Consider the following 13,002-nt stretch of genomic DNA (forward strand, 5'->3'; position numbering starts at 1 on the left):
ATTTTCTGGTGTTTGGGGGGGTGGATTTCTTTGTGCCAATGTGTATGTCTGTATGTGTTTCTTATGCATTTTCCTTGGCTCTTTGGTTTTCTGTTCATTTGTTTGTTTTGTCCTGTTTGATTTTATTTGTTCTTATTTTTTCTATACATGCCTGTTTGTTTTCTAATGAAAGAGAGCAAGAAAGGATGTGGACTTGGGTGGTTGGGAAGGTGTGAGGATCTGGGAGGAGTTAGGGTATTTGGAACCATAATCAGAATATGCAGTATGACAACTATTTTCAACTTAAAAATTAAAGTTTTAAGTACAAAACAGTTTTTAAAAAGAATGGAAGTAAGAAAAAGAGAAAAAGGAATACTATGTAACAAAATTCTGAGCAGAAGTTAGCACTGAAATAGTCATCTCACTCAGGCATCATTTTTTTTCCCCCTTGGCCATTGGAAGTTTCAGTTTAACTGAATTTTTTTTTGATTTTTTTTTTATTAGTTCAAATTAGGAACAAGCTTGTTTCACATATCAATCCCTTCTCCCTCTCCCTCCCCTCACTCCCAACCCCTCCTCCCCCACTCCCAACCTAACCCCTACCCCATCCACCCTCCACTCCCCAGGCAGGGTAGGGCCTTCAACGGGGGCTCCCCAAAGTCCACCACATCACCCTGGGTTGGGCCTAGGCCCTTCCCCATGTGTCCAGGCCAAGAGTGCATCCCTTCACGTGGGATGGGCTCTCAAAAGTCCCTTCTTACACCAGGGAAAAATACTAATCCACTACCAGGGGCCCCCTGGAGTGCAGAGGCCTCCTCATTGACATCCATATTCAGGGGTCTGGATTAGTCTTGTACTGGCCTCCCAGACAGCATCTGGGGTCGATGTGTCCCCCCTTGTTCAGGCCAACTGTTTGTGTGGGTTTCACCAGCCTGGTACTGACCCCTTTGATCTTCATTCCTCCCTCTCTGCAACTAAGTTCCAGAGTTCAGTTCAGTGTATATCTGTGGATGTCTGCCTCTGCTTCCATCAGCCACTGGATGAGGGCTCTAGGATGGCATAAAAAGTAGTCATCAATCTCATTTTAGGGGGAGGGTGTTTAGGTTATCCTCTCCACCATTGCCTGGATTGTCAGTTCCTGTGGTCCTTGTAGGTCTCTGGAAATCTCCCTAGTGCCAGATCTCTCCTCGGACCTATCTTCAACCAAATTTTAAAATACTTTTTAAAACTATTTGGGCATTTAGCAAAATGGCATCCCATCACTAAAATTATTTACATGCCCCCTTTTTATTTTCTACTCTAAATTCCCTTACTTGCATTGCAACATTTATAGGCTCAAGTATCAAAATGAGAAAAAAAAAAAAAAAAAAAAACAAAGTTAGACTAAAGGTCATTCATAGCCATCACCACCACCAAGTAAAGGTAAAGAATTTTTATTATTGTGCGATTATACAAAGAACAAAACATAATATAACATATCAGAGAGTAAATAAGAATATAAACATTATATAAATTGATTTGAAAAATAAAATATTCTACTAACAAAGAAATACAAATTGTGAGGAGTTGTGTGTCCGCTTCTGCCACGTTAGAGGCCATCACTTGTGCCACAAAAGCAAGGAGGCAGGCTGCCAACGTCTGTATAGATGCTACAGTCATCACAGTACTGGACGGCAGGACAAGACTCAGCAAGAATGGGCTTGACTCCGTTGATCTTGCTTTGGGAGAACTTGCATGGACCAATACAATTTTCAACATCTGCCTCCTTTGCCATTCTTAGAAAAGACACACACACAAAATGAGGTCAGAACTGCCCTTTCCAATGAGCTTCTACAATCATGAGGGCTATGTGGGAAAGTCCAGGGCTGGAACCCATCACACATGGGACACCAGCCTTGGGTTAAATCTCTCTGCTCCTTTCCCATCTTTTCCTCTCCTACAATTGCTATGCATGTGAACCCAGGTTACCACTCCACACAAGGGAGAGTGAATTGCACCCCAGTGGCTGCTACAGGCCCATGAGATGTGGGAGTAATGGAGAAGGTGCTACAGTTGGCTGGGCTCGGCTCTGGCCTCCACCATCTAAGACCCTAGGAAGGGGCACCGTTACTGCTGACAGCCAGCCTCTCAGACTTCAGGATTCTCTGCCAAACTTCAAACATCTCTTGTCTGACTTCCCTCCCTGTCAGCTGCCCCCCACCCCCCGTGGAGTGAGTCTCTGTTCTCTGGGCCCACTTCACTTTCCCACAGCCATTGACAATGAACGAGGGACCATGTGAGCTTCCCAGTGAGTGGTCAGAGGTCACTATGGCCATACTCTGTGAGTGGGAGACAGCACATCCCCAAGGCGTCCTCTGGGGATTACCCAGGCCACAGTGTTGGGGCTAGAAAGGATGCTCAGCCAAGGTCCTGTTAAACACCTGAAGACACAGTCCCTGAGGCCAAGTGACAGAAATCGATGCTGGCACATAGTGTCCAGCCTGAGAGCAGTGGGCATGTAAGCTCACACAACCCCAAACTATAAGGAAAACCCTCAAGCTTCTGTGCCCACCTGTTCCCACCCTCTCAGACCTGACAGTGGCCCTCGACTTTCCCCTTCAAGTGGCCACTGCAGTAAGAAGTGACCCTGCTCTAGCAGAGGCTCCAGTGTCTCATTGGAGACCTGTGGTTCACTCCTACTCACGGTACTTACTTCAGTGCCTTGGCTAATTTCCAGTAAAGACAAAGGACAACGATTATCAGCATAATTGCAGCAACCAGCAAACTGCTAGCGATGCCGATCATAACCTTCGTTCTCAGGTCGAACATCTTTCACACCTGGCAGAGAAGTTCAGGCAGTCACTTGGCCACTGTTGCCCCACACCCCACCTTCCAGGGAAGAAGAAAGGACTCAAACATGGATTTTTGAGTATGTGATCAGGAGGAACTCTGTCCAGGAAGGTCCCCGCCGACCTCAGGTGGGTAAGATGGTTTATTTGTGGTTGAAATAAATACATTTACTGATACATCCAGGTATCAGTAAATGAGGATGACAGTAAAAAGAGTATTTACTTTTCACAGGCAGTGAGGGACCCTTGTAGAACAAACGAGCTGGCTCTGGAGCCTCCTCAACTGTGCTTACTGAATCAGAACTGAATCATAATGCACCCCACCAAGGACATTGGGTTAGACCTGTTTAATGCACTGAGAGAATGACTCTTCAAGATGTTATTGTCCAAAACTGCTGAGAATGTACACATCTATTTTGAAAGCAGTGTTTTTAGAGGGTTGGGTAGACCCCCCCCCCCAACAAACTAGGTTATGCTATCTCAGAGTTCAAAAGATTCTGAACTGGTCCAGTCAGCCCCTTGCTGAGGCTGAAACAGGCTTGTCCAGACCATGAACCAGCTTTCTCAGGAGTCCCTCGTGCCTCATTCAGTCTTCTAGCAGACTATATGTCTCCCTGCTAAATACTTAACCCTCCCAGAGTCGCCTTGTTCTTGTATAAGCAATATGTTTAGTCTAATATCTGAAACTGGGGAGCAGCAAGCCCAGAGATGACAGAAAACACTGACAAAAAACATACTTACCAAAGTCAAAACGTTCAGCCCTGAGTTAAAGACAATTATTTAAAATATGCACCCGCACAGGAGAGTGCGAGCACTTGAGTGTGCGCACACACCTCAAACTAAATAGAAGAGAAAGGTTTCAGAAATAGTATATTTCAGAAACCTGCAGTTTCTCAAACCTGTGATTTGAGAAAGAAGGATCTAAACCACCCCGTTAGCACAGCTAAGATACAGACTGACGTGCTCCACTGTGGGAGAACTAAGGTCTGCCAGGACTGCTAGAATGCACCAGCCCCAAGCCAACCTGTGTGACATCAAGTTTCTCAGAATTCCAAATTCTGTCCCACATCTAGGCATAGTTTAGCTTCCAAGAAATATACTATTTGGGATCATTTAAAGTCTAACAGTTGAGAGTCTGCCAATCAAAAACTGGTCAACTGTTTCAATTATTTAAGAAAGAGAACTATGGATCAAGACTTTAAACACCCTTTCATTTAAAGCTGCAGATGGCTGGCGGTGTTTCAGTTGTACAGTGAAATGATGCCAAGCTGTTCACAAGGGCTCAAGCACACATTCCACGACACTGGCAGTCTCTCACACCTCAGGCCTGAACAGCTTCAAAAAAGGCCCCCAAAGTTAAAGAGAATACCTATTATACCCACGCTTGTAGTGTATGATTTTTTTTTGGTCAGGTTTTTCTTTTAGGCTCCATTTTTAAAATTTATTTTATTTATTTACTTTTTAAAAAATTTATAATCTAAGGTGACCTAAGAGAAAGATTCATACCTGATACTGAGATTACTTCTGTTTGAGGCTTTGTTCAGGAGAAGTATTTCTCCCCAAGCCCACAGGCTTCCCTCCCCATAGCTACTCATTCTCCTTATGTCCCTGCTATTTCGTTTATGCTCACTCTCTTTGTCTTCATCTATCTCCCCCCTCTCCCTCTCTCTGCTCTTCCATGTTCTCCCTCTCCCCATGTTACCCTTTCTCTCTCTTTCTGCTCTGCTACTGCTTCTCTCATGGCCAGGTCCAATGTGTTGGCCATTTTCTTTCTCTATCTGCTCTGGACTCTTCCAGATGCCTCTGGCTGTTCTCTCGCTCTCATATCTGCAATAAAAACCTCCTTAATCATAGCACGGAGTGGCCATGTCATTAGTTTATGCATTAGGAATAATTGTCACTCAGCTTTTCCTTTAGTTTTATTTTTGTCAACAAGCTAGAGTCATTTGAGAAGAGGGAATATCAGTTGAGAAAATGCCTTCATCAAATTGGCCTGTAGACAAGTCTAAAGGGGAATATTCATGATTAATGATTGGTGTGGAAGGACCCATCCTACTATGGACTGTGCTATCCATGGGCAGGTGGCCTTGAGTTTTGTAAAAGAGCAAGTTGAGTGAGCCATGGAGAACAAGACAGTAAGAAATGTTCTTCCATGGCTTCTGCTTCAGTTCCTGCCTCCAAGTTTCTGCATTGTGTTCCTTCCTTGGCTTTCCTTGATGATGGATTATAACCTATAAGCTAAGTAAATGGTTTTCTCTCTCAAGTTGCTTTTAGTCAATGTTTAATCATAGCAACAGAAAAGCAAGCTAGGACAGTAGCCAAGGATTTTGTTTGTTGTTTTTTAAATCAGGTTTATATTACCAGGCATAAATTTTCTCTTGTCGAGCAGACTACAAATTCAATCAGAAAGCAGTTGGTTACCTCCCTCCTTATAACAGTCACACCACTATTGCTCTAGTGGGTACATCTTGTCTGGCAAGTTAGTACTGTAGTATGCAGGGCTCATTGATCTCTTTTCTATCCCAGAGTCCTACAAAACACCTCTGGCACTTACAAGCTATCCAGCAGGAGAAAAGTTTCCTTATGTTCTGCAACCAAAGCATGTAGTGTCTTTAGCTGTAGACTTTTGCCATCCATTTATGGTAGTCACCAAATATTCCATGCATGGCATTGAGATTGTTTCATTCAGTAATTTTTTTTCTGGGAACAGCATTATCTGCCTATGTTGAATATGTTTAGACTCCTTTTTATTTTTTAAGATTTGATACATTTTATTTTTTTATTTACTTATGTGTTAATATTTTGTCCGCATGTATGTATGTGCACCATGTGCCTTCCTGATGTTCATGGAAGTTAAAAGAGGGCTTAGGATCCTCTGGGACTGGAGTCATAGATGCTTGTGAGTTGCCATGTGGGTTCTGGGAGTAGAACTCAGGTTCTCTGCAAAAGCAAAAACAATAATCGAGCCTAACTTCTGAACCAGTTAGCCTCTTTAAAATGATAGGTTTTTAAATTAGCTAAGTAGTGGGTTTCCATGAGGCCTTTTCAAGCGACTTTAGTTTTCATTAACCTACCCCTTCATCCCCTCCTTTCCCTCATTTACCTGCTGCCATCCCTACCTTCAACCCTAACACCCCCCCACCATTTTAATATCATGCGTTCTACCATTGCCTCCTCCATTAGGCTACTTTCCCTGTCTTCTCTCAAGGGCCCTTTCTGGCTTCCTGACCTCAACATATACTTGAAATTAAACATACAATTCTAAATATTTGAATCTAGGATTCAGATATAAAAAAGAATACATGCTGTTTATCTTTCTGGGCCTATAATATTTTTCCAGTTCCATCTATTTTCCTGCATATTTTAAAATTCAGTTTTCTTTTCTTTTCTTTTTTTTTTTTTTTGGTTTTTCGAGACAGGGTTTCTCTGTGTAGCTTTGGAGCCTATCCTGGCACTCCTCTGGAGACCAGGCTGGCCTTCAACTCACAGAGATCTGCCTGCCTCTGCCTCCCAAGTGCTGGGATTAAAGGTGTGTGCCACCAATGCCCGGCTTAAAATTCAGTTTTCTTTACCACTGAATAAAATTCCATTGTATATGTACTGTATTTTCATTATTAATTCAGCAGTTGATGAACATCTAAGCTTATTCCATTTACTATGTACTGTGAATTTGGAGTTTCTTATGCCTGAAAATGTTGACATTATCACTGCTATTCTTGATCTCACTTAGTTGGTTCCCAGAGCAGCAAGAAGTAACTTTTCCATTTGCCTTTCTGGGTTTAAATACCTTAAAGACAGAGAAATATCATTAAAGCAGGTGCCTTACATGAGTCAACTTTTTTGGATCTTTTCATTGTAACCATAAAGTATATGACACCCATGGACCTCTGGCCTAATTCTCTTACGTGACTACTATTTGTGTAGCTAAAATACAAAATCTAACCAATCTTTTATAATTAGGTTTTTAGATGAATGAGAATTTTAAGACATTGGCTTCCTCACTTTATTTTTTTTGTTTGTTTGTTTTGTTTCTGTTTTAAAACCCCAAATTTACTTTTGATTAGCAGTCAAATTCTAAGCTTCTCTGGGAGGAATAAAATCTGAAAAGGAAAATTAAAGTTGCACATGTTCAGATGTATTTGGGAGATTTGTGCTGAGGTTTATTTGAGCATGGAATGGAATTCAGAACTCTGTGGAAGAAAGCTGGTATCTAGAGCATTGATGTCACACAGCATGTGTCCCAGACTGGGGAGATGTAAGAGCTAACAATGGCTGTCCATTCCAGCAGGCCACACTTCTGAAAGTAAGTTCTTCAAAGACCTCAGTAATTGTATTGTAGTGCACAGAGTCCAGCATTGAGTAAGATCTCTGGTCTCTTTTTTTCCTAGCAGCCTGCACAACACCTTCTGAAGCTATGGAAGCTAGTCATCAGGGGAGAGTTTCCGAGTCAGTTTGAGGTTGATTTCTCTCTCCTGAAACCAACCTGTGTGATACCTTCAGCAATAAGGACTTAACCATCTAGTTACGGTGGGCAACAAAGAACATTGACAATACCTTGTGTTTTCTTGGGTGCTTCTGGCTTCTCCCTAACCAGTAACTTTTAGGAAGTTAACCCATGCTTAGCATTGTTTCCTGAGGTTTATTTTGGTTGTCTAGTTGTATTTTTTAAAAAGTTGGCTTTTACCAAGCAATGAGAAGAACCAGAAAGCAGCAAGTGAGCTTCAGTAGCCAGAATTTTATTTCCTAGGTAACTTTCCCCCTGAGACTGTCAGAGTTAAGTGTAAAGAACTTGTTTATTCCAGATGAGAAATGTTGAAGATTCAGGCCTGAGAAGGACAACGGGAGCTTGAATCACCCATCCCACCCCACCTCTGCCTCCCATAACATCCACTATTTACAAGTGGGTTTTCAGGCTCTCCGAGTGTTGGAGTTTTGTCTTAGAAGTTGTCTTTCCTGTAAAAGACCTCTGAAGCTCACACTCAGGGTGGGGTTGGATGTGACTCTGAGTACCATCATAATTCAGTAGGGCCCAGGCATGTGGGAAGGAGGCACCTCTAGCTCCAGGGTAGGTCCTTCTATTTATTACTTAAGGGTCTGTTAACTTCTGCCTGCCTGCCTTCCACTGCCTGCACTTCTATCCTCAATCTGTCATTTAGCTCTCTTGCCTCAGGATTTTACATTTGAATCCCCTTTGCATGGAAGCTTTCCTTCTTATCTATCTTGGGCCAGGTAAAACCTCTCTGGAAAGAGTCCCTCTGGTTTACATGTAATCTGTGTTTGAGGTCCATTTCCCCTTCACTGAAAGAAGTGTGTGGAGGATGCTGATGGCTGTGTGGGAGGGCGGCCACATTCACTGTTTGTCTGCACTTCTTTGCCCAGGTATGTCTAGGTTTTTTGACGTCCGAGCAATACTCATGATTATCATTGGTTGTGGGATCCTGCTGGCCATGTTTCTACTGATAGGAGTTGTCCTCTGTCTTTACTTGAAAATAACCAAGGCACTGAATTATTCATGTCGGTAAGAATGAACAATACCCCAATCTAATGTGTCACTGGGCCCTTTGCTAGAGCAGGGTCACTTCTTACTGCAGTGGCCACTTGAAGGGGAAAGTCGAGGGCCACTGTCAGGTCTGAGAGGGTGGGAACAGGTGGGCACAGAAGCTTGAGGGTTTTCCTTATAGTTTGGGGTTGTGTGAGCTTACATGCCCACTGCTCTCAGGCTGGACACTATGTGCCAGCATCGATTTCTGTCACTTGGCCTCAGGGACTGTGTCTTCAGGTGTTTAACAGGACCTTGGCTGAGCATCCTTTCTAGCCCCAACACTGTGGCCTGGGTAATCCCCAGAGGACGCCTTGGGGATGTGCTGTCTCCCACTCACAGAGTATGGCCATAGTGACCTCTGACCACTCACTGGGAAGCTCACATGGTCCCTCGTTCATTGTCAATGGCTGTGGGAAAGTGAAGTGGGCCCAGAGAACAGAGACTCACTCCACGGGGGGTGGGGGGCAGCTGACAGGGAGGGAAGTCAGACAAGAGATGTTTGAAGTTTGGCAGAGAATCCTGAAGTCTGAGAGGCTGGCTGTCAGCAGTAACGGTGCCCCTTCCTAGGGTCTTAGATGGTAGAGGCCAGAGCCGAGCCCAGCCAACTGTAGCACCTTCTCCATTACTCCCACATCTCATGGGCCTGTAGCAGCCACTGGGGTGCAATTCACTCTCCCTTGTGTGGAGTGGTAACCTGGGTTCACATGCATAGCAATTGTAGGAGAGGAAAAGATGGGAAAGGAGCAGAGAGATTTAGCCCAAGTCTGGTGTCCCATGCATGATGGGCCTCCTGTAGGGATAACACCCTAGCCCTGCCCAATAGTCCCAGGACAGGTGCCAGGTGGACCCGGGACTCGTCCATAAGGGCGTGGTGAAGGAAAGCCGGGGTGACATAAGGGAAGATTCTTAAGGGCTGCACGTGGAGACCCTGGCCCCTTCTCTCTGGCCGCACTAGCCTGGTTCCTGTGACCTTGCTCTGGCCTGCGTTTTGCCCTGGTGTTTTCTTGAATAAAGAAATCTTACCATCACCGACTGGGCGTTCATCTCTGGGCGCACGCAGTAATCCTAAGAGTTGGCGCCCAACGTGGGGCACGAACCCACGACCCTGAGATTGAGAGTCTCATGCTCTACCGACTGAGCTAGACACAGTAACCTAAGAGGCTCCAGCCCTGGACTTTCCCACATAGCCCTCATGATTGTAGAAGCTCATTGGAAAGGACAATTCTAACCTTGTTTTATCTGTGTCTTTTAAGAACTGCAAAAGACTCAGTTGCTACTGTAAGCTGTATTGGTCCATGCAAGATCACCCAAGACAAGATCGTCCGGGCTAAACCCATTGTTGAGTCTTGTCGTAACATCCAGTGCTGTGATGCATGTAGTGTCTATACAGATGTTGGCAGCCTGCCACCTTGCTTTTGTAACGTAAGTGAAGGACTCTGACGTGGCAGTGGTGGATAAAAAGGAATCTTCGTGATTGATATTTCAATTCTTAATAGAATATTTTCTTATTCAAGCCTGTTTCTATAGTGTTTATGTCATATGCCATCTAACATGATATTTATGTACTGTTGTATAAATGGACACTAATGAAAATAATCTTTGTCTCTATTATGTTTCTTAGTTATACTTCTTATACTAATACCCACTACAAGATTTGGGCAAGCAGGTATGTAATACATTTTGGTAAAAATAGGTAAAAGAATAGAAAATAAAAGTGCCCTGTCCTTTCCCAGTGTCAGAAGGAAAAGATAAGTTGATTTCAGGGCACTTCTAACCTTAACAGCCATTAAGTAGGGGAAAGCTAGAGTAATAGGAGCCAGTTCTTCCAAGAGCTTGTTCCTCCTCAATCCAGCCTGTCAAATGTCCTGACAGGAATGTCACTTACTGGGAGAGAGCAGGCACATCCTGGTAGGGTATCTCTGGGTTTTACATCGGCTGATGATTAATGATGGATTTGATCTCTGTGGCTTTTAAAAGAATGGGAATGTAGAACATAATGATGCCCACCTATAATTCTACCTGGGAGATGGAGGCAGGAGGATTGTGTGTTCAAGGTCGCCACCAATTACACCAAGTTTGAGCCAATCTGGACTACATTAGGTCCTTCTTCAGAAAAGAGAGAGAGTATGTGTGCTAGCAGGGGCAGGCAAACCTGAGATTTCTTGCCCCCCACCACCACCCCGATTCACATCTGTTCCGAAGCAGGTGCCCCCTTTTGGTCACTTTTGCACTGGCCAGTGCTGATTCAGCTGACAAAATCAACATACCAGAAACCTGCAACCTAAGACAGAAGCCCAGGTCCCTTCATCACAGGCAAGAGGATGCGCCTTCGGGACTTCTGTTCTTTCTCCTGAGGCCCTGCAGCCCACTTCTAGCATGGATGTCTCACCGTGAATTTCCTCTCTTTAGCTAGGACTGTTCGCACCACAGATATGGTTCATAGAAAGAGATATAGCTAGTGATGGGCTGTCACCTATTAAAGGGGAATTAAAGAAAGAATGGAAAAGGAGATGCAGAGAGCAGCTGCTTCCCAGGGATGGACAATATGTGGGGGACGCAGCAGGGGACCCTGCTGCTCTTCAGGAACCAACCCTGCAGGACTGCTCTCAGAAGCTGAACACTCCAGCCCCACCTCAGCACTAGCCTCAAGATTCTGTAGATGAAACAATCTGTCTCTCTTGAGTTTTCAGAACACTGCCTTCATCCCTTTGATTCTTTTGTCTACCAGTGAGGTCCTAGTGGACAGAGAACAGTTAAATACCTTTTAACCTCAGCCAGTGGGCAGCTGAGGACATGGTGTGGGGAGGCCTGTGGCAGCTCGTCCTTACCTGAGGGACTAGGTCTAGTTTGGGTATCAGAGGGGGCATGAGGCAGGTGGGACAAAGCATTCAGGGGACTTTCATGATAGGCAGTAGGTCAGAGTACACATAGGAGGTTTTAGAACCAATAGATACAGATTGTATTTTAACTTGGCCTTCACGTTGGGAAGTGCCATGACCTCTCCCAGCCATCGGGACTTTAAGTAAGAGTGGGACTTGTGTAGGGGCCATCAGTAAGAGAGGTCTTCCTGGCCCACAAAAACCCTGACTCATGGCAGCGGCACAAAGCAGGCTTCTCACCTACCTGGACTCCAAGTGTTTTTCCATTCCCAGGGCGACTACAAAACCTTCACACACATTGATGCTCAGGGACAGGGGTGGGGGGAGATTCTGGTCATGGGAAGGAGGAGCAGTTGAGGCAAAGCCCAGAATGGGGTGATGGATGATGTACATACAGCTGATTGGGAACTGTTTTTAGTAATTAGAAGTCCACACACAGGTATCCCACCCACTATCCCACTATGTCTCTGTCTCTTCCGTGACTGCTTGTGTATATAGGAACCCAGAAGAGCTGTGTAGGGATCTGGGGAGTTTCCAAGCTCCTTGTGAAAACCACTCCCCCGTGCCATTGGGGTCACCTTGCTGCTGTAGCATTGGGTATGGGGCTAACCCCTGATCCAGGGCTGACAAAGAATGGATTCCCTGGGGCACAGTTGAGGTCTATCCCCTCCCCAAGTTCAGGACTGAATGAGGAAGCCTGGACTTCAGAGAGTCTGGAGTAACATAGAAGAGTGGAGGGGTACAGGAAGGTTTCACTCTATGTGACCCTGCCTTATCTTTACCTCCAAGGGGCTTCTGGATGATTCCTAGTGTCTTAGTTACTTTTCTATTGCTATCATATGATACCATGACCAAGGCAACTTATAGAAAAATGAGTTTATTTAGGCTTACGGTTCCAGAGGATGAGTCGATGACCATCATGGTGGGTAGCATGGCTGCAGACAGGCAGTCAGGCAGGGCAATGAAGCAGTAGCTGAGAGTTTACATCTGATCCACAAGTACCAGGCAGACAGAGCTAATTGGGAAACCTCAAAGCCCACCCCCAATGACCTACCTCCTCCAATAAGGCCACACTTCCTAATCCATCCTAAACAATTCTACCAACTGTGAACCAAGAATTCAAATACATAAGCCTTATGGGGACATTCTCATTTAAAACACAGCACCTAGAACTGGCCATTCACTAAAAAAGTTCCATTTAGTGAAGTTAGAACAAGATTAGTTATCTCTGCCATATAGGTTTGTCTCCATCAACTACTGCCTGGACTTTCCTCCACCTCTCTCCCTTCCCCTCTCCTTTACACATAGTCAGACTAGAGAAGTTCCTGCCCCAGGGCCTTTACACATGCACTTTTATCTTAAGTCCCTCCAGATAGATGATAAATGATGGTCTCTATCCTTTTGTATTTGCTCCCATTGCATCTTCTCTAGATGCCTTTCCTTTGCCCTAATTTGCATCCTTTCCCACCCAAGGTTGCCACATTCCATCTGATCAACCTTTAACACACTCAACACACTTGCCCCTATATGAATTTTTGATTTGTTACCTATTTCCCCCACTTAGAATGCAGGCTCCATAGGAGTGCCAACTTGTACAACCACTTTGGATATCAGTATAGCAACTCCTCAAGAAAATGGGAATGAGTCTACCACAAGATCCAGCAATTTCACTCTTAGGCATATACCCAAAAGAAGCACATTAATACAGCAAGGGCATCTGTTCAGCGATGTTCATAGCAGCACTATTTGTAATAGCCAGAAACTGGAAGCAGCC

At 44.6% G+C, this 13,002-nt stretch overlaps 2 protein-coding genes across 2 annotated transcripts; one reads left to right on the forward strand and one right to left on the reverse strand.

Moving 5' to 3' along the window:
- Nucleotides 1-1,567: 1,567 nt before the first annotated feature.
- LOC100765661 (protein FAM24A) lies at nucleotides 1,568-2,787 on the reverse strand. The gene is made up of 2 exons (XM_027409234.2): nucleotides 2,672-2,787; nucleotides 1,568-1,754 (listed from the first exon to the last, which is right to left on the reverse strand). Exons 1-2 carry the CDS (start codon nucleotides 2,785-2,787, stop codon nucleotides 1,568-1,570), a joined length of 303 nt encoding a protein of 100 aa, XP_027265035.1.
- A 5,401-nt stretch (nucleotides 2,788-8,188) lies between these two features.
- LOC103162379 (protein FAM24A-like) lies at nucleotides 8,189-9,800 on the forward strand. The gene is made up of 2 exons (XM_035441608.1): nucleotides 8,189-8,325; nucleotides 9,603-9,800. Exons 1-2 carry the CDS (start codon nucleotides 8,189-8,191, stop codon nucleotides 9,787-9,789), a joined length of 324 nt encoding a protein of 107 aa, XP_035297499.1. The 3' UTR covers nucleotides 9,790-9,800.
- Nucleotides 9,801-13,002: the final 3,202 nt, after the last annotated feature.

Source organism: Cricetulus griseus, chromosome 3 (genome assembly GCF_003668045.3).
Source record: "Cricetulus griseus strain 17A/GY chromosome 3, alternate assembly CriGri-PICRH-1.0, whole genome shotgun sequence".
Lineage (NCBI taxonomy): Eukaryota > Metazoa > Chordata > Mammalia > Rodentia > Cricetidae > Cricetulus > Cricetulus griseus.

Excerpts from the sequence above, each read along its gene's own strand:
- LOC103162379 (XM_035441608.1), top strand. The coding sequence starts at position 8,189 with ATGTCTAGGTTTTTTGACGTCCGAGCAATACTCATGATTATCATTGGT. Across the intron at positions 8,326-9,602 it reads GCACTGAATTATTCATGTCG|AACTGCAAAAGACTCAGTTG; the intron begins GTAAGAATGAAC and ends GTGTCTTTTAAG.
- LOC100765661 (XM_027409234.2), bottom strand. The coding sequence starts at position 2,787 with ATGTTCGACCTGAGAACGAAGGTTATGATCGGCATCGCTAGCAGTTTG. Across the intron at positions 1,755-2,671 it reads AAATTAGCCAAGGCACTGAA|AATGGCAAAGGAGGCAGATG; the intron begins GTAAGTACCGTG and ends GTCTTTTCTAAG.